Here is a 20,080-nt window from a genome sequence, read left to right on the forward strand (position 1 = left end):
AACCTACAACCAATGTTTGCTTTCAAATTCTACCTACTCTGTACTCGACCAAATTCTCTTACAAGAGCTTACACATCACCATACGCCAGTCATGCCTGAGATAATCCAGAAGCTCAAGTCGGAAATCAAGTCAGGCCTCTCTTCATCCGACGACCACGACGACACCGGTAATACCGGTGCACGCGAAGCCGAGACTATTGCATCGCCGGGCGCTGGTGGTGGCATCATTCCCGCCGACGTCTCTGGTGGTGGGGGTGGTGACCCTTCGACGACAGCAGCCCACAGCCACAGCGACCGGCAGACTCTGCGGAAAGCCGCCGAGGCTGGGGGTTCCGGAGGAAGCAGTGGAAGCGACATCAAGTCTAGTGGTGGCGGTGGTGTCACTATGACCCCACCGTCGGGCGGCGTCATTCACTCGGAAGAGGCGCATGCTCGAGACCGCGCGGGTAGTGAGCGCATGACGTTGAGGAAGGCGGCGGCGCATAATCGGGGGGGACGACACAGGGCTTGGGGCGTGATTGGACAAACGAAATGTACGCCAGGGTGTTTAGTCGGCGAGCCAGTGACCAGGTGTCTATTCCATTGGTGCGCCCGTGATATCGGCTACGCTGGAATAGGTGATATAGTTCAACTATTGCCAATTTGGGCCAGTTCGTCTTGCTACGCTATTGCCAGCATCGAAGCCAGCGAGTGTGGGTGCGAAACGAGTTGTGCACGGCAAGCAGTGCTCTGTTGGCCAGGCTTTGGATAATGTGTTTCCGTGCACCTGTATTCTCATACGTACTGCGCCACATAACTTGATAATACCTCAAAAGAACAATCTCGTACTAGAGTTCATGTTCTTCAAATTCGCTTCGAGCAATGCCACGACCTTGCCGTAGACCTCTTGGCGAAACCCATCATCCTCCAAGTCCAGAGTCGGATGCATGAACTCGCACTTGATGCACCGACGCACGGCGTCGTGGTAATTCGGGCCCATCTCGATATTGACGGCGTTCAGTTGCTGCAACGCCGTTTCGTAATCGAGCAGGAGGTCCCGCCGTTCGGCGTTTTGGGTATTAGGGGATCCCCGCGACTCCGATGCCGACGACTCCTCGTCCGTCTTTATCGAGGTTGTCGCTTTCCGCAGGGATCGCAGCCGCTTGCCGAGGGCCAACTCGAGTAGGACGATTCCGAGGCTGAAGATGGTGCTGTTATGTATGATGCCCGAAATGCTGTTGTGTTTGGGATCGGCGTCGTCCAGCGACTTGGGCTGGTCACGCTCCGGCAGCCTTTTGGAGACGAACGCGTGATCCTACGAAGGGGTCCCGTCCAAGTTGACGCAAAGCATGTCTTCGCAGTCGAACACCTCGGGGAGCCAAGGGGACTTGGCCAGCTGCAAGACGTTGGAAGCGACGGTGGCCGCCAGGGTTTGCTTGTGGCGGAAGGCAAGGTACGGAAGTGACTTGCCATCGCTTTCGAGAACCTGACGTAATGACACTATGGACCATTCATCGCCAAGTTTGTGGTGTCCTTGGGGTTGCTGGACAGGATACACCCCGAACTTGTTGTCTGTCGACGCGGGTTTGTCGGTCACGTAGCCGTAGCAGGCGAGGCCGGACAGCTTCTCGGATCGTCTGTTTTCCTCGATGGTATGACAGAGATCTTGAAGATCTTGAATCTTCCCCTGTGGCTTAGGCATCCCCAGGGCTGCAGCTCCAACTCCAAGTCTGGTCATCGCAACTGCCAGAGACTCCTGGAGCACTTCCATCCCATCTATGATTTGCACCTGGCTACCAAAACCAGAAGGGTCGGAAGGCGGCGTGGCTGCAAAGGATGGCGTAGTAGAAAGTGAAGGATTGGCGGCGAAGTTGACTCTTTTCTTTGGCTTGCCTAGAGGCTTGGGACTCAGTCCGCAAGCCACCACATCCAGAGACTCTTTGGGTCGTCCCATCTCGGCGCGTATCTCGACTTCATCCCAAAGCCAGGTGGTCTGCTTCGCCTTGCGGTTGTTGGCATCGTACATCAAGGTCAGCCGGAAGAAGATTTGCCGGGCGAGAGTCTCGTCGTCGTCGTAGGGCGTAGGCTGCACACAAGGCGGCTGCAGCTCTGGGTTAACGGTGTGGGACACAGGACAGCGGCAGGACAGACTACAGCGGATGGCGTTGAACACATTGCGCGAGAGCCTTCTTGTCAGGCTGAAAAATCAGGCTGCCGAGCGCACTTGCCGACCTGATTCCATTCCTCGTTGACTCCCAGGTCCACCAGTTTTCCCAACGTCGTGTTTCCTTCCGCTATAACCTTGAGCATGTCGCTATACTGTGATCTGTTGAAAGCAAATCTGACACGCTCAAGTCCCCCTGCTATAGAAGACGATGCGGACTTGGTAGCCTGTCATTTAATTTACTCTATGACTGACAAGTGAAGAGTTCGACTAACGTGGAAGACGCCCAGCTTAGCGCTGAGCTGTTCAACAGCCTCATTCAATATCTTCGACGATACCTTCGAAGGTTCCGTACGCCTTCCATAGTCTTCTTCGGATGATGCCATGGATCCTCTCATCTTTCCAGAGACAACCGAACGGCTCGCGGATCATGTTTTCTATGGCCGTCTCGGCTACCAGGCCCGTCAACAGCTTCTCACAGGTACCTTCCAGTATAATCAACTCGGCACTCAGCGACCTTCGGAGGCTGTTGAGTTCTCTCGAGTACTTCCGCCATGATGAAACGGCCTTGTATTTTTCGATAGCTGTGAGAATCAGAGGGATTGTCCCGAGCACTAGTCCGATCATCTCGATTCCTGACATTGTTACGCCGCCCAAAAGGGATCGATCCTCTCCTCGTGTGTCCGATCGAATAAATGAGCTGAAGGTTTGCAGAAGCAGAGATGCTAGACTCACGCGGAGATAGGAAAAGCCGTGTGCGGGGGATAGGATGTGAATGTGATGGGCACCTACAGCCCGAGATGTAGGCGCCACTATTATCGAGGCAGACATTGGCTACCAGCTACATGGGTGCCGGTGCCGGCGGTTACAATGCTTCACCCCGCCCCTCGGAAGGACTGGACTGATCTTGGTGACGATAGTCAATACAACCCGTTGATTTCAGCCGGAAATATATGTATTTTTTTACGTATCGAATGAGAAGAGCACAATGCAGACGATAGGGGGTCTTGTTCGCGACTGCTTGAAATCTTTCGACTCTGTCCTCTCCAATCGGGTCGAGTATGAGAGGAAAGCCGGCGAAAGCCTTGCTCTCTCTAAAATCAACGACGAGCAGGGCAAATTCAAGGTGTGGTCTGGCAACATCGGAGCCCATCGCAAGGGGACGAGCTCTCTTGACTATCGACTGAGAGATGCCTCCAACCTGCGCAAAAAAGTGCAAGCCTTACTCGAGGACCTGCTAGAGGCGCTGGCTGATGGTATAAAAATGACGCCTCTTTCCCTCCGCGGATGCTATCTGCTTACGAACAGTAGCCGATAAAATCTTCAGCGGTGAAGTGCAGCCTTGGGACGAAGATGAGCCAGACGGGTTCCTCCCAGACAACCACGGCGGGCTACAGCACGCAGAAGATGACGGGTTCACTTTCGAAACTGAGCTCGAGCAGCTGATGGCTGACATTGATGAAACTATAAATTACCTGTACAAGGTGTCAGCTGGGCTCAGAAGCACTCCCCAGCACGATCGGCTCATGTCATCGCTGTCCATCAGCACGTCCCACTTTGAGGAATACGACATCCAGCATGTGCGCAACAAGCACCCGAATATTGAAGATGCTATAGCTCAGAGGCTCGGCAGAGCTATCACCATGCGCCGGCATTACTTCAAATATCGAGAATCCCATCGCGGAAAACTCGGCAGTGGACTGGAGCACGGAAATAGACCTGCTGACGGGATCAGCACCATTGCATCGTCCCTACCAGACGCGCTCAAAGGGGCCGAGCCAGTGCTTGACAGCCTTAATGTCGATAACAACTCCAAGAGCGGCTTTAATCAGACGTCCTTTGCAACCTCGGTCGCGGACCCGACTGAGTTACGCGCACCGCCGCGTCCAAAAGAGGCGGCAACGCAGGAATACTTCGAGTGTCCGTTCTGTTTCATGATACTCTCGGCTCGGACAAGGCGTGCTTGGAAGTTAGTCTCTTCGCCTTTTCCTACCCTCCTTGGCAATGACCCAAATGATTCTTACTGATTGATTCGACCGTTTCAGGAAGCATGTTTTCGCCGACCTCCGCCCATACGTCTGTCTTTACAAAGACTGCCCATCGCCTACGCAGTTATTCGCGAGGCGGCATCAGTGGGTGGAGCATCTACACCAACAACATTGGTAAGCGACTCTCGGGGATCATTCCTTCCTATCCCAGCCGTTATTTCTCGTTATCCCAATGTTTCAAGGGGGATAGATTCACCGTTTATTCGAGGATTTGGGTTTATACCCTCCTGAGACATCTAATTCATCCCAAAAAGAGTAATACTTACGCCGAGAGTCGGTAGGAGGATGTGGAAGTGCCCATTCGATGGCTCGGGTCCTTTCCAGTCTCAGGAATCGTTCATGACACACATCCAGCACGGCCACCCCGACGTCATTGGGTCAGATCTAATTGAGACATTCGTAACTGCTGTAAGTAAGCAATGTCGAATGCGCATGCATATATAACCCCAAATCCTTCAACATGAAAGCCATCAAACACATACCAGTACTAACCAAGGTGGTATTAGTGTGAGAGGCCATGTCCTGATTTTGCTTATCAGAAGTGCCAGTTTTGCAGCGAATCTATCTCATCAAGAGATCAATATCGGCGACATATTGGACGCCATCTCGAGCAGCTCGCGCTGTTTGCATTGCCAACAGATTATGATGCCGAAGATGTAGAAGAAGAGGAAGAGGAAGAAGGAGACGAAAGTATTATCCGTGCCGATGAAGAATCCGACTCTTCTGGTACAGATACCGAACTGGAGTTTTATTATGATCTACGCTTGCGGGCTGAGTCCGCTTCCCCCCTATCCCCCCAAAAGAGTTGCTGGAAAAGTTGCTGAAAATGAGTAAGAGAAAATTAAAGGTGGCGCAAGATGAAATTAATGGGATTGAACAGAAGCAACGTGAATTGGATCTGAACACCATCGAGGAGAACGACAACATGCTAGAGTCTCCGCCGGCACCGACTGTGTTTGACGAAGGAGGGTCTAACAAGGAGCGCCCAAGTATGGGTGTGGGCTATAGCAATTCCCTTGCACAGCAGGCGTTGCAGTTGGAAGAGCAATCACTAAGCAAGAATGAGCACCTCGACAAGGGACATGAAGAGTCCCTCGAACTCGATGAGCAGAGGACTGAGGTTGTGTATAAGGAATTGAGGAAGCTCCAGGAGATCGAGTACAAGTACCAGCTGCAGATGCAGGAGCAAGTCCTGAGAAAGAAGCTCGAGGAGCAGGCGGTGCAGGAGCTACTCCTCAAGTCAGGCCTCAGCGAGGAAGAGTTCAACGCCAAACTCAGGGAGAAAAGAGCCAATGGAGGAGAAGGGAAAACGGAATGACGGGCACGAACGACCTACTTACACCAGGATGGCCCGCCGTCTTCTGTCACTGGAAACGCTGCGGGCATCCCACATGGACTATCAACTGGACCAGGTAAGCCAGCTGTTCCGCTGAGCCGGTTCTGTATAGCTACTGGGCTAATTACTTATGAAATGGCAATAGTATTGAGATGAATAAGCAAAGTCGGGCCCTGTCATTATTCGGCTTTCATCCCAATAATAGCTATTACGCTGACGGCGCTCCCATTGGCAGCTAGTCCGTCGCTGAGAACCAAAGTCACATGATGGAGGACACAGAGACAGGTACATGAGCCTGCTTTTCCACGGGCGGCGCCGGGTACGATTTCCTTGTGCTCGACTCTAACTGAGATGCTCGGTGCCCATCACCCCCTTTTGGCCCCTAATTAGGTGAAGCCAAGACTGTGACAGCATCCATGTCGGCATCCCCATTTGGGGACAAGCATTTCGACGAACCCTATTCTTGCCGCTCTCTACTTGCAATCTATTACTTTTGACTGTGATGGACCGACCACATGTACCCCAATATCTACGGCATGGGAGAAGGCCGTATTTGCCCCTGGATAGCCTTGGGCACATGTGATAGACATGGGCACCGCTGTCTCTCTACGAACCTTGTCATAGCGGATTCGGCGAAACCCGATATTATAGACCAGTAGAAGGCTCTGCAAAGGGGGCGGCAGTGCAAGTAAACCTTTTCAGCCTTTGGGGATTCCGGACTATTAAACTATATAATTAGGCACTTCATATCTTCGTCTCTTACCTGGGTTATTAATAGACCAGCCCAAGCTCTCTACGTTCTTTGACTCTTCACATTCGCTGGCATACGTTCTTTAACCCAAACATACATTCGTTTAAAACCGACTGTCTATTCTTCATCATGCGCTCTTTCAGCCTGTCCTGCATCCTCCTCAGCTGCGCTACCACCGGTGCGATGGCAGCACCATCGGCATCTTCATCCAGCAACGTGACGGTCAACACGATCGGCTCGAACGGCACGGCTTCCAATGGAGCCGGCTCCTCTCCGCCTGCGGATCGCTGGCTCCGTTTGGAGACATTGGCGTCGGATGCGGCATCAACTGGGCCGAGCGTTCGAGTTTTGGAGGTAAGCCATCAGTGTCGTCTCATGAAGCAGGCAGCGTGCGGCGATCCCCCAGGTTCCCCGTTCGTCCCGTAGCCACCCCACCCCCAACACGAACGGAAGAAGCCGGCCGGCCCCCAAAATCCATACCCCTGAGTAAAAGTGACATCTGAAAGCTAACGATGTTTAACTTAAAAAGGTGGGCTCCAGGCCGGATCCCCCGCGTTCGGGCTCGGCGGCAGTTACACTATCTCCACCGACAACATGACCATCGGCCTCGGCACGGGCAACGTCAAGACCAACACCAAGGCGGACCTAGCGCTCACCCTCGGCTACGACGGCACCGCCGAATTCAAGATCACGTACTCGGGTAAGCTGAGCTGCCAGGAGGGCACAGACTCATCGGGGGCGAATGTGTTTACTAGCACGGGCGCGTAGATTGCAATTGTCCCAGACAACTAATTCCAAATGCGGTTTGGACTGGGCGTTTGTTTCAGATATCCGACGCTGACTCAAGCGCCTCTTGAGGCGTTATGATACTGCTAAGCATGGCTTCGCTCTGTTTACCAAGCAATTCTTGTCTTGTACACATGAAAGGGTTAGTTGAACTTGGCAATATAAGATGGCACTTCTCAGGAAAGTTTGACAGGTCCCCTAACCCCTTTCATTCTCCGGTTGCACTTTTGATGTTGGTTATCATCAGTACTGCATGGACTCATGACAGGGAAGATGGCAATAGATCGGAGCAAGGGCTCCTACTGTACCACGTGTATGAGTATGGGCATCTGTGCGATACGGTCGTTGGTTTCAGCTACTGAATGAAGCCTGAACCCACCTGTGCATTGCGGCTCAAACGTGGATCGTCTTGGTGCAGCCCATCATCCGAGTCGTGAGTCAGTGACAAATCGGATTAAGTTTGGAGGCGCGAGACTTTATGTAGCAGCTCTTTCTGCCGAGAGGTCAGTGACGTCAATGATCCGAGAGTCCTCGATTACATTCGCAATTTGCCAGGCAATAATAGCCAGACTGGTTATCATGCCATTTCCCTTATTTTATTATCTTCCTTATTTTATTACCTTCCCTTCCAATATAGACCAGCTGCATCACGTCACCCTAGCGCATATGCCGACCCAAACTCACCTGTGCTGGACACCAAGAACGAGGACGTTTCTACGATAGCACGATAATAAACCCCTTGGAGCCACCACTAGAGCGGCAAAGCAAAAGTCGACTTGCGCCTCCCTTACCACAAGAACGGTAATACTGCCGCAGCAGTACGACGACGACCAAGATATTCTGTGGCAGCTGCAGCTGCAGCTGCCGCTGTGCCCAGAGACCGATGCCGCCTCTTCTCCAAAGAAGCGGTGAGCCCACCACGTTCGACGCCCAATTTGTCCTCCTATCGACCCTCAGCTCGATCGGCTTCGTCCTGTTTTTTGGCGTCATCATTTCCCTCTACCTGCGGAGGAGGACCTACAACAACTACGTCGGTCCCTAAGAAGCCGCACGACGGTGTCCAACCCTCACGAAAGTAGAGTATGGAACAGCCGGGCTTGGGTATGTGTTCTGGTATCGTCTCGATTCCGACCCACGCTGACCACCACCCAACTCTTCCCGGGCCCGGACCAGCCGCTAATCTATGACAAAATCCTAGAAACTAGTGACCCCGGCTACCACTCCCAAACGGCTCTTCCGACCACTTGAGCAACAACGGCGACTAATAAGACATTAGCGCGCGAACGTTGGCCCATGTGAGGTGGCGGGTTCTGTGTCTGAGCCAACGGAGTACCGGTCGTAGAGCGGACGGGTGCGGCGGTGGAGCTCGATGGGCACTCGGTTCCACAAGGCAATTGTAAAGAATGAGGTAGCAGGCTACCATGAAAGGGGATGATACCTATAAACTACACATATTTTTGGGTCTACGGATGGTGGGCGGGCACCACCCAATAGAGAAAAGAAAACTCTGAATCCCCTAATTCACCAGCTGTATTAACGTATTAGAAACTATACTAATAACTTGGTGTATCTCAATCCAACGGATGCGTGTACTAAAATCCTTCAAACATGCCTCAAGTCCGTGCCCAAGCTCTATGATTGGGTGCCGTTGAAGTAGTAGCACTTATCCACGATCGGGACCTCGGTGTTCCAGATCTTGGAGCTCCAGTACTTGGTGATGAAGCCCGAGAGCGCGAACAAGAAGTCGGACTGGAGCTGGACGCCGTTCCCGCATGTGTCCGCGGTGGTGGGGGACAGCGGGTCGACACCCTCGTGCACGTCAGCGCTCTGGGCTCCGTCCAGGACGAAGTGGTTGTTGAAGGTGGGCTCGGCCGTCAGGCCGCTGCTGAGGTCGACCAGCCCGCCCAGGAACTTGAGCGCCAGCTGCACCGTGACGGACGCGCTGACGTTGGCCGTGATCTCGCCCTTCTCCGAGATGCGCGCGAAGCTCGTGTACTGCGGCTGCCAGCCCGACGTCGCGGCCGACGCGCCGCCCTGCAGGTCCAGGTGCACGTTGCCGTCGGGGATGGCAATGCCCGCGCCCGCAGTGATGTTGACGCCCGCCGACGTCGCGAGGTCGAGGCCGATGCCGAACGCGACGCCGGGGCCGAGCGAGACGACGCCGGGCACGTCGACGAGGTTGTACGCGAGGCTGTCGGGCGTGTACTTGAAGCTGTTCTTGTAACCCGCCGCGACGTAGGCCGACAGCTGCAGGTCCGCGTCGAGGGCGGTGTCGATGTCGAAGTAGAAGGCCTCGAGCTTCCACGACAGGAAGCTGTACTTGAAGCTGCCGGAGAAGGTCACGTTGGCGGCAAAGGTGGCCTCGTCGGCCGCGATCTTGACGTAGGGGTCCAGCTCGTAGAGCGTCACGTCCGACCAGGCCTGGTTGAAGGGGATGCTGACGCTGGGGTCGACGGTGAGGCGCTTGGTGAGGGAGGTGGTGGGTATGGAGGAGAAGGTCATCTCGCAGGATTCTGTTTCTAGTGTTAGTCCCCTCCTCTGTCGTTTTGCACTGAGACCCAATCGCACAGAGCGAAAAGGGATAATAAGGGGTAGACTTACCAGCGATGTTATGCAGTTCATCCTTACTAGCGCTGCAGGAGATGGTGTTCGCCGCGGCGCCAGCGGTAACTTTGTCGACCTTGAAGAAGCCACGCTCGAACTCGGCATCGCAGTTGCCCATGTGGTTGGTGATCATTAACAGCTTCTCCAGCGACGACCAAGACTCGAAGGCGGTCTTGTAAGCGTCGTCATCGCTGAAGGAGACAGTCAAGCTATCATCGCTGCAGTCGACGTTCGTGATGGAGTCGATGTACTCCAGAGCGACAGCGCCCGTGCTGACGGCCAGGGTCATGTTGATCAGGCCGCCGTTCAGGTCAGAAGCTCGAACGTTCGACGCCTCTTGCGCGCCATAGTACAGGGACACGTTGGCCGAGGGGATGATGTTCTCCTTCTTGGAGCCGTCCAGGCCGGGCGGGGTGATGGGCGTGAACGTCCTCGTCGCGTTGACGATGGGCGTGGCGGGCACGGTCAGGGGGAGAGGAGGAGAGGAGTCTGATACAGCGGCGCCGTTAGTCACGGGCTCTGGGACGGCGGCGGGTACGGCATGGGTAGAGGTGTTATTGGCTGGAGGAGGAGATGGCATGTCGACCACAACGTAGCGGACGGTGGGCTGGTTGCAGTCGCAGGATTCATCCTTACCAAGGGCGGCGGCGGCGTGGGTCTGCAAGGCGGCCTGCAGGAAGAGCGCGGCGGCTCCGACTCGCTTGAAAGCCATGACGACGGAGGGCGGTTATATGGGAGGAATGAGAGTTGAAACGAGTGGCTTTGTCTGAATCGACACAAGAACGGATGAGCGGAAGGTTGCAGAGACCACCGGCAAAGCCAGTCTTGGTATTAATTAATGAAGGACGAGGTTGAGCCTGGAGACCAAAGGAAACCCAACATGACTACATGCCACGGGTTCTGGCCATATCTATACTTACCAGCCCATGACAGCATCAACGGTCCACAAGACGAAGAGAAGATACACAGGCCCGCCCCGAGCTCGCTCTCAGCCGAGCTTTCTCCATGCCATACAGCTCGGTAGCCTGATCGGGCTTGTGGGGCCGGCACTCGCCCATAGTGAGCCCCACAGGCGCTTATCTTTCTTCTATGCACAACCTATATCGCGGATTGCTATAGTCAATATAGTAACCTCCCTTTTTACAATGCGACCACGTGTTATGCCGAACGGCTTCTTCTTGACTCGTGGCATACGTGAATATCGTTCAAATCCGTAGTCACGGCGAATGGACGGTAGCGTGGACAAATCAGCAACAATGCTCGACTTGGGGGAAGCCCATCAGCACGAGGAAAATATCGTTTACGTAATTTGGGGCTATATATGATTTTGCTAACTATCAATGTGTTTTATCTAAGATGCTTTAAAAGAACAGTGTCCGGTTTACCTACGTTCCAGGGCCGAACCAAAAGCTCGGGGACTTGACCTCTTGGCCGGTTCGGCGGCATGGATGACGGCTCTAGCGGCACTTGATCTGCTGGCATGGATGCCAAGACTCGCATTCAGGTCCGTGTCCAGGGAAGGGGTCACATCGGACGCTAGAGCAGGTAATCGCCCAACCTTTATACTCCACCAATGCATGCATACTATGCAAGGGCAACAGCTTTTGGGCAAAGGAAGTTCACGCAAGTGGCCTATTGATTCATTCGAACTTCCTAATTAGGTAGGTAGACGCATCTGAATTAGAATCCTGTCGGCAACGGATCCACGCCAGGATACCCAGTTGAAAATCAAAAGATAGCCGACAAGGAGGGCCGCTTCGCCATTGATTGCGGAATTGCGTTGATGCGATTGCAAGTTCCTTTGCAATCCTCGCCATCGTGCTTCAGCTCAAGTCGTGATCCCTCGCTCACTGACGTGGAATTTAACACGAGACAGGACAATTGTCACCTAACTGTGCTACACTACACGAGGACGTGTGGCTCACCCTCAGTCACGAAAGCCAGGTATTCAGGCTTCCATCGTAATACGTCTTCTTCATCGGGTCAGACCACCACTATCGCTACTATAGAAAGAAGGTGGGTTCAGTAAACATAGCCATAGTAAGTTCAGATTGTGCCGGCCCAAGACAACATCCCCTTATCCAACCAAACGTAGTGGTGCAACCGTCAACGAAATCGGGCGTCACAAAATGCGTACGAGTCATGGTGTCGCAGTGGTAATTTGACAAGTCAATGGCGTACGACAGGAACCCCTGTCTCACAACACCCTGGCAACTCCAACCTGTCAACCCCACGTTGAATTCTTTACAATTACTCCGTACATACTTACCTACTTACATTACCCCATAGGTTGTTATCGAAAATTGCCCGACGGAGGAACCTCAATCGGCTCCACTGCAGATAACTAACCACTATCTTAGATCCGGTGCAACGGAGTGCGCCGTACCATATATTTTCGTCACATGTGACACCTTGGATGATATTGACAGAGGTCTGTATAGTCATGGAATAAATCGTTCAATTTATCATGACATCTGACATGTGCCCCAAGTGCCACTAGCCTTAGCCGAAGGAAGCCGGACACCTGTGTGCAAGATGGGAGCAATTTCTCCTCCTGGTACAGCTTATGCGTTGAGAGACACAACCAGTGTTACAGATGGCAAACAAACAGGCGAGCAGCAGCGGGAACTTCGCTCTGGAAATGAAGATCATGCCATCTACTTGGCTCTGAGAGCATGCCAGCATGAGGAAAGCATGTTCGTCTTCAAAAGCCCCAGAACGCTCGCCCGATTCTGCGAGAAGATGATCCTTGTTTCTATATTCTCTTTCTCTCGATGACTCTGGATACACGCAAATCACGGCTGCCGATAGTGCCTATTTCGTGCTTCCACATAGTACCAGAATGCGTTCCGTCTCCCCCCCGGGAGCATATCTCCTCATGGCTCTGATTATGGGAGGCGCTAGCAGTGGGTATGCATCCTCGCCATCGCCGCCGTCTAACCGAATCTACCTAGAGGAGGCAGCACCGGAGCAAGAGATCCCTTGCTGCGGAGCCCAAGTCCAGTTCCAGGCTACCTATGATGCGCAGTACTATTGCGGGTCGACGAGCCTCGCCAATCACACCCTGACCAACTCGCCCCTCCTGGCCGACTGTCAAGCCATGCTCGCCAACGCCACGGGCATGCCCGGCTACTGGACCCTCAGCCACTGGCCGGGGGACCAGGTCCTGAGCCCTATGCTGACCAACGGCACGTGCCAGCTCGTCGTCGGGAAGATGGGCTCAGACCTCGGCCTGAACGCGACGTAGGCTATCTTCTCTCTTCCTGTAGCTTCTGACCTTGTCTTGATTCGTTGAAAATTGGGAACGCATGCTGACATATGCCTCTGAAAACGCTCCCCCATAACAGGATTGGCAATGGAGATATTGAGAACCTTGTCAACATGATGATCAATCAGCAGAACGGCACATGCTCGCAGACTGGAAGGTGCTCTGCCTGGGGGGTCACTTCTTGTTATAGTTCGGTTGGCACCGATGTGACTCTAAGTTGGGAGTTCCTGCAGCCACAGCCATGATCTTTGATGGAGAGTGAGGCGGCTTTCTCATGGTTGACAATCCATTGGTTATGTAAAATTCGATGGCGAGCCTTGGACCTGCTACAGCCTCTTTTGATGGTACATATGTATCGTACATCTCCGTTTCGCCGACCTGACTTTGACTTGACGAGCGATTGATGCGGAAGTTACCGTCTTCAACTGTAGATGCCCAGCCCGGGTCCTTTGAACAGCCTGTTCTTCCAGCTCTGTTTGATGCTCGGGGACCTCAACGGAAGCCCCCGTGCTTTCCTCTCCAGATCTTCGTTCTTCTGATCCCAATCCGTCCCGGCGTGCGCATAGCTACTGCGGGCGCCGACGTCGCGTGACCGTTCTTGCTCTTGCTGGGTCTGCACCTCCCATGTCCGCATCGAGTTTACGGACTTGAGCATAGCGGTGGTGGAGTCCCGGATAGAGCCCTGGGTTGATGAAGAAGACTGGCTGTTCGTTGACGACTTGGAGTCTTGCTTGGTGTGCTGCTTTTTGAACAACATTTTCTTCACCCTTATGACGTCTGGAGCACTCGTTACTGCTGATTCGTGGTTGATGACGGTATCGGTGGGGCAGGGGTCCTGGTAAGCTAAGCAAATAGAGTTCCAGCTGTCTCTTTTTGGGCGACGTTTGTGATTGGCGATTGAAGATTCGGGACTTTGTATGAACGTTGTAGATGCTTCAAAGGGAACAAGATTCTAGGGAAAGTTTTCTGGTACGACGGGAAAAATCTTGCTTCCTTCTTTTCTTTTTTGTCTCACAGTCATCCTGCCGTACCACCAGCCAGCCAGGTGTCCGAAAGGGATGGCAGTGGCCCTTGTCTCACGTTAGGACATTTTAGCGGCGCTCATTGGTAGGGCTTGAGCTTTGACGTCATGGCCCGGGGCTGTGGCTCAGGCTCCCCCCTAGCGGCCTAGACTGCTAGGGCTGAGGTATGTTGGATAATATATAAGTGTGCATTACGGGGAAGCCCTGTAATAACCAGCACATCTTACCCTTTTGGTTCAGTGGCCAGTCTGACAAGGTAAGGCGCCCACTCCCATGACGGAACAAGGCCCCTGGACGAAAAGGACGATGATGATCAGATGTATCGTTAGTGTGTCCCCGCATGAAAATAGATTAATTCTTAGTACACTACATCTGTCAAGTATGTTGGTGGTCGTCGCGAAAGTCAAGACTGTTCAACTGGGTGGGTGGTGGGTAATTAGATTAGTTGAAGCGAATAGACGGAAAATGTATATGTTCTTGCTATTTGCTTGCAGCCCCAATGACATGGGTTTAAAATCCATCATATACCCCTTTATGATGATTATTTCACCTGAACACTTCATATTCCCGGCGTAGTGATAGAGAACAGCTTCCCTGACTTAACGGCATTGGCATGTTCCCAGACCGGGTACTAAATCGTAAGTGCCGGCCCGGATCAGGCATATGGATGGCAATGTCCTAATCGAGCTGGGTAGGCTCAGGGTTCTATGATGAAGTCTGCTATCAGTATATGGTTTTCAGGGTACACTCATCAGCCCCTACACAGGGATGGAGAGAAAGAGAAAGTAGGTAATAGCTTACAAGAGCAGCTTGATAATGCTTATGATCCTTGGGTCATGCGGCGAGCGTGACAAAGGTAGATTCGTGGGCGGCTTAAACGGGATTATGGTCCTTTGCAACAGGAGCCTAATAATCACTCTTGGTCAGAGACCAAGAACATAACGCTGGGATAGTGATAGAAGAAGTTGGTTGTTCAAATTACACGAGCAGCGACCACACGCTTGTGATCTTTAGCGGCGTTAAAGCCGGAGGGGTCTCCTTCTTGGGTAGAGGCCAACGTGCCGGCTACCAAGCTCAGGCAGAGGGTAGTGTTGAGACCGGTGAGCTTCATCGTGGACGTAATTAGGTGCTAGTGTGAGGTGGTGGTGGGGGGTTTTGTGGTCGCTGGCTCGCAGTATAGGGAGGGGCTTGGGGTGCTGATAGAAACTCCAGTCCGAGAGAAATGTTCTTACTTGGGCTGGTTAAGGCTGCAAAATTGGCAGAGTATGATGAAGCCTGAAGAAGTAATCCGAATGAGGTGCTCAAATGGAGGATGTCAAACAGAGATCAAAAGTCATGTTGGGACTGGTTTTATAATAGCAACTTAGTAAAACAAACGTGGGCGCTGCCTCACTTGTGTGCATTCACCCAACAAGTATTTCACATTTTCTCATCTATGTCATGGCTCAGTTGTATATTACATGTACATGCTATGGCTCGGCTCTGGCTATCTTGTCTCGTTGACCGTCTCAACCCGTCAACCCGGTAACTGCTATATTTGAGTCTATCATTAGGGCCCCTTTTTCCTAGTGCTGTGTGGAGGTATACCACTCATAGCTGGCTGACTGGCCTACTGGCTGATGGGTTCATGTAAAAGTCGTATGTATGTCACCAGCGAGGCGCAGAAAAAGGACCGACATTCTTTGATTATCCCCCGTTGAGATTGACGGGATACCCGTCACACCCTCCTAGTCTGTTGCGTATAAGACGCCTCGTAGGATTTAATGTTGTGACGCCCCCAAGACCATCTTGTGGAATGCAGTTGGTTTTTCAATATGAGCTCCAAAAATGGGGCTGAGTGGCCATATCTCACGTGGCTACCCTCGCGCATACTTCCCTGTGAGCGCTTTCCCGTCTATTGGTCACAGAGATCTTGTCACATCATCTGAGATTGACTTGGACATTCTTTGTAGATGTAGATCGCCATGTATCGCTTGCCATTTGGGCTACCCCGTGAAACGTCGCATAGTTGCGATGCACTCTACTTAGGCAGCATATCTCTGCTTTAGTTCATCTATTTCTGATGTTACTGAGTGGCCGATTTTGTGCTCTACATGGCATTTTTCAATTCCTTCCTGTATTGGTTGAATCCGTTCGGATGCAACACTGGATGCTTATGTCAATTGACATACGGACATGTACTCAGTACAGTAAGTCAGCAATTACCAGTTTGGCCCATACTATATTAGACTCAGCTCAGGATGTGCCCGAGTTATTTGCTTGTGTAGACGAAACCGACATGGTTGGTCATCCTCTTCTGCATGGGATTCTGCATGGGATTTGTATGTTGGTTGCATGAGGCGCCAGTCGGCACATCCTATTGGGCCCCAGATACTCAGTAACTACCGTAATTGGTGCATATCCGGGCAGAACTCGCACTTGATCTGGCACTCATTAGAGCCCAGATTTCGGGAATAAGCCAGACCCTGGCCTTCGTTTCGTCTAAGTATTAGACGATGGTCGCTCGTGCCTCATCTCATCTTACACCTTTCATGTCTAACCAACGTCTCCTGGTGGCGGGCAAGCACACCGACCATCCTCTATGGCTGGCGGCTCAGTCAGTGCCATACGGACTCCGATGACGAGTGATTACTCATATTTACACATTAACGAGCAAACATCATCATCAGTACACGAGGATTGACAGCGTGACCAGTATATATCCCAGGGCTAACCCGACCCATCTGGCTGATTGTGAGAGAAGAACAACGTCACTTAAAAAAACTCGTTGCAGCATGAAGCTATCTACGTTTATAGGATCTACCAACACACCCACGGAGCGTTGCTATCAGAAAGGTGGCCATGATCTCGGAAGGAAAAGGACATAAGAAAATCAAAACTGATCAGGAGACGTGACTTGGATATAGTCCATGGACCAGCATCTTAATCTGTTGTCTTGATCGACATGGCGACAATATTCTCAATCTTGCAATTGTCATATTACTCTCTGAGGTAGCTACAATGCTACTTTGAAAAGCCATGCAACACCATATTCCCAAAGCTTGATCGACGAATAGTGGAATTAATCCATGTAGTCTTGGTCAAACCTGGAGGCCAGATCTCGAACGCTTTCTTACAAGGAAGCAATACTCTGCGGTTACCAATGAGCACATATCGGTTACATGTTGTGTGCATGCTCCTTCGGTTGTCATTTGTCACAACACACAGAAATCAATTGTCATGGGGTTTATGAGCGATGCGGTTAGTTCAACCCACCACCAACATCGTTGTTGTACATCTTCCAGGTACTCATGTTATAATGGAGAGGTAGAAAACGATATTCCAGACGGGGCATCAGGATTTCTAAGATGTGACTGCAGAAAAGTCCATTCTGCATAATAACCCCGGCCCTATTTCACGAGTCGAAGGGATTACTTCCATTCCTTACTCCGAATATCACACATCACGTGGGCCCTCAGCCCACACCTTTAGCCCTCATTCATCTCCTCGCTTCTCAAAAATATCGGATACTTGATTCAATGGCGTCCCTGAAAAAAGCTTTGCACCCCGATATTTCTTCATTAGCTGTCTGACGCCAGATGCCGTAAATCAGAAGCCCTTCGGATAGCTGGAGTAAGTACGCATTGTGCATTACGACCCGATACCATGGTAACCTCTAGCTCGTAGTACACCAAGACCGTAGTAGGTAGATAAAATGCCAACGACTCTTTCCGATTAACAGTTAGAATATTGGTTTGTGATGAGCGGGTCACTGTTTAAAGAGGCAAACAGTAATGTGATGATGCGAGAGGGTTGTTTCCACTACATGAACTCATTCTTATACCCCGTACCTACACATTGATGATTCATATCAATAAGAGGTAGCACAGAATAGAGCGAATTGTGCTCGGGACCTATCACGAAGCTGGTAGGGGCCTATTTGCTGAAGGAAGGAGCTATCGACCACTCCTTCCTCATGGACATCACATGAACATCTCACCTGCCGCTGGGTTTCAATCAATGCAAAACAATCAAATCCATTTGAGGGATGAATTCCCTTGTGTTAGGACTGAATACAGCGAAACTACTAGGAATTTACTTGATTACCCTACATAAACTGATCTTGCCTTTCATTTCCTCTCCCAAGTTCAATCTCTCAATCGTAACATACCAACATGCTAGAGGGCTCGTAGCTACCTTGCGAATCATCTGCAGTTTGATCGTTTCAAACACCTGGATCTTCCCCAGATACCTCTTCCATCGTTCCTCTCCTGGGCTTCCTTTCCTTAGGTCGACTCACTGGGATACATTAGTCACCACATAACCTCCTTCCGTACCCCAGAACAAATCCAGCCCTTCAACCACCTGCCATTGACAGACAGAAAGGCATTTGGAATCAGTTGACCATGTCTGGAAGCAAACGTGCAACTCTGGTGGAGGTCAAGCCTGCCGTGAGTACTTACCAACTGTCGCGATAACTGGGATGCTTCACCAAGGCGGCGTTTGTTCTTAGCTAATGGGAATGCTTCAGCATGATGCCAGCCCTGGTACCTCCGGAGGCTTGCCTAAGAAGCCGAAGAAACAGACGAATGTCATAGACCTCGTCAGCGACAGCGAAGACGACGGCACCCCTCCGCCCTTGGCTACTGCACTGAAGCGCCGCTCCAGTAAAATATCCGGCTCTCGGGAAGCAAATCCTCGCCCCATCAAGAAACCGACTCCAGCTCTACGTGCTCCTACAGCACCTAATCCTATTGTCAGAAAAACCTCTTCCATGCCGAATGGTAAGACTACACATGGGGACACGGTTCCTGCGAGTCGGTTCGAGGCTGCCCAGAAGCAAACCCGGCTTGCCAATTCCACCGTGGCCGATCTCAAGGCAGAAATTGAGGGAGTGAAAGCTGAATTGCTCGCGACAAAGAACACACTCTCTCATAGAGATGCGGAAGTTGATTCCTACAAACGAATGGAAGCCGAGTTTGTGCGAACCAAAGGAATGCTGTCGAAGCAGGAAGCCGAGCTTGATAAAGTCACCCAGGAGAAAACAGAGCTCACCAAGCAGGTTGAACAAGTGACCGCTGAGAACGAACAGCTCTCGAATGATCTTGCAGACACTGTTCGAGATGCCCACGAAGCTGGCCGAATGCGTGATAGGCTTGCAGCTGGTCAGGCAGAGCAGCTCGAGATGGACGCTCTCCTTCTCGAATACCGCGATAAGATCACCAAGATGGCCAAGATGGAAGATGAGCTGGAGGAATTGCGTAAAGCGTGTGCTGTATCTGTAGCACTCTATGCTTCGCACAAAGACGAATTCGAACACGCCCGTGACGCCCATGGTGACCTCAAGAACGAACGAGATGCAGCAATCGCTCTGGCCGAGTCGCACAAGGAGCACATTGACGCATTTAAGAAGAGTCTCACCCTGGCCAACAAGTCCCTTGACAGAGCTCGTACCGATGAGTCTGCTCAAATCGCGCGTATCGACCAGATAGAGGGAGAGATTCAAGACCTCGAGACGATCCGAGACGGCCTAGAATCCACCAATGAGGAAATCATGGCCAAGCTGGGCAGCGCTGAAGCGGAGAAAAGAGGCCGCCGAGGCGCGCGAGAAGATTGCCGAGGAGAAAAAGAAAGATGAGATCACAGAGCTCCTGAATGAGATTGCAGCCGTCAAGATTGAAGCCATTTTACTTTGCGACAACAAGGATGAACTTGACATGAATCACAACCGGGAGGCATTGAAGGCAGCTCTCCATATAGACTCACTCAAGAACGAGCTCCTGAATAGCGAGGAGAGGGTCAAAGATCTGCTTGATCAGATCAGCCAATGCAGCATATGCGGCATGACTTACGAGCAGCGATTGGAGTTGTACAAGCTGGGACAGCAGACTCTTGCAATTATGAGACCGTGATTACACGGAACTACATGCTCGCTCGGCTTTATTTGAGCCATACGCGCCTCGGAATGGAAATGGCCAAAAGAAGGCATCTATGAGGCCACATGGATTACGTTTTCGTTTATCGCAATTTGAGATAGTTTGATATAGTACGAAGAAATATGATAATGGGAAAACAAGAATAATTGCATTTGGCGAATTCTGGAAGCTGGCCTACAGCCTGTAAGGAAGAGGCGCCAGGGGCGG

General features: G+C 51.9%; 8 protein-coding genes across 8 annotated transcripts; 5 read left to right on the forward strand and 3 right to left on the reverse strand.

The window, feature by feature from the left end:
* Positions 1-91: 91 nt before the first annotated feature.
* PG994_003507 (uncharacterized protein) lies at positions 92-751 on the forward strand (the record flags this gene model as incomplete). Its single annotated transcript, XM_066854916.1, has 1 exon — positions 92-751. One exon carries the CDS (start codon positions 92-94, stop codon positions 749-751), a length of 660 nt encoding a protein of 219 aa, XP_066719194.1.
* A 57-nt stretch (positions 752-808) lies between these two features.
* Positions 809-2,770, reverse strand: PG994_003508 (uncharacterized protein; the record flags this gene model as incomplete). The annotated part of the gene is made up of 5 exons (XM_066854917.1): positions 809-1,294; positions 1,349-2,129; positions 2,204-2,370; positions 2,419-2,440; positions 2,499-2,770. 5 exons carry the CDS (start codon positions 2,768-2,770, stop codon positions 809-811), a joined length of 1,728 nt encoding a protein of 575 aa, XP_066719195.1.
* A 361-nt stretch (positions 2,771-3,131) lies between these two features.
* On the forward strand, positions 3,132-5,509 carry PG994_003509 (uncharacterized protein; the record flags this gene model as incomplete). Its single annotated transcript, XM_066854918.1, has 6 exons — positions 3,132-3,399; positions 3,452-4,112; positions 4,189-4,219; positions 4,546-4,599; positions 4,698-4,917; positions 5,049-5,509. 6 exons carry the CDS (start codon positions 3,132-3,134, stop codon positions 5,507-5,509), a joined length of 1,695 nt encoding a protein of 564 aa, XP_066719196.1.
* Positions 5,510-6,407: 898 nt separating this feature from the next.
* On the forward strand, positions 6,408-7,046 carry PG994_003510 (uncharacterized protein; the record flags this gene model as incomplete). Its single annotated transcript, XM_066854919.1, has 2 exons — positions 6,408-6,632; positions 6,819-7,046. 2 exons carry the CDS (start codon positions 6,408-6,410, stop codon positions 7,044-7,046), a joined length of 453 nt encoding a protein of 150 aa, XP_066719197.1.
* A 1,650-nt stretch (positions 7,047-8,696) lies between these two features.
* On the reverse strand, positions 8,697-10,380 carry PG994_003511 (uncharacterized protein; the record flags this gene model as incomplete). Its single annotated transcript, XM_066854920.1, has 2 exons — positions 8,697-9,577; positions 9,666-10,380. The coding sequence occupies 2 exons, from the start codon at positions 10,378-10,380 to the stop codon at positions 8,697-8,699; spliced, it is 1,596 nt and encodes a 531-aa protein (XP_066719198.1).
* Positions 10,381-12,510: 2,130 nt separating this feature from the next.
* On the forward strand, positions 12,511-12,915 carry PG994_003512 (uncharacterized protein; the record flags this gene model as incomplete). The annotated part of the gene is made up of 1 exon (XM_066854921.1): positions 12,511-12,915. The coding sequence occupies one exon, from the start codon at positions 12,511-12,513 to the stop codon at positions 12,913-12,915; it is 405 nt and encodes a 134-aa protein (XP_066719199.1).
* A 442-nt stretch (positions 12,916-13,357) lies between these two features.
* On the reverse strand, positions 13,358-13,693 carry PG994_003513 (uncharacterized protein; the record flags this gene model as incomplete). The annotated part of the gene is made up of 1 exon (XM_066854922.1): positions 13,358-13,693. The coding sequence occupies one exon, from the start codon at positions 13,691-13,693 to the stop codon at positions 13,358-13,360; it is 336 nt and encodes a 111-aa protein (XP_066719200.1).
* Positions 13,694-18,343: 4,650 nt separating this feature from the next.
* Positions 18,344-19,575, forward strand: PG994_003514 (uncharacterized protein; the record flags this gene model as incomplete). Its single annotated transcript, XM_066854923.1, has 2 exons — positions 18,344-18,388; positions 18,469-19,575. The coding sequence occupies 2 exons, from the start codon at positions 18,344-18,346 to the stop codon at positions 19,573-19,575; spliced, it is 1,152 nt and encodes a 383-aa protein (XP_066719201.1).
* Positions 19,576-20,080: the final 505 nt, after the last annotated feature.

This window comes from Apiospora phragmitis, assembly GCF_038363925.1.
Source record: "Apiospora phragmitis strain CBS 135458 chromosome Unknown utg000004l:1.0-3135199.0:1.0-3139288.0, whole genome shotgun sequence".
NCBI classification, from domain to species: Eukaryota; Fungi; Ascomycota; class Sordariomycetes; order Amphisphaeriales; family Apiosporaceae; genus Apiospora; species Apiospora phragmitis.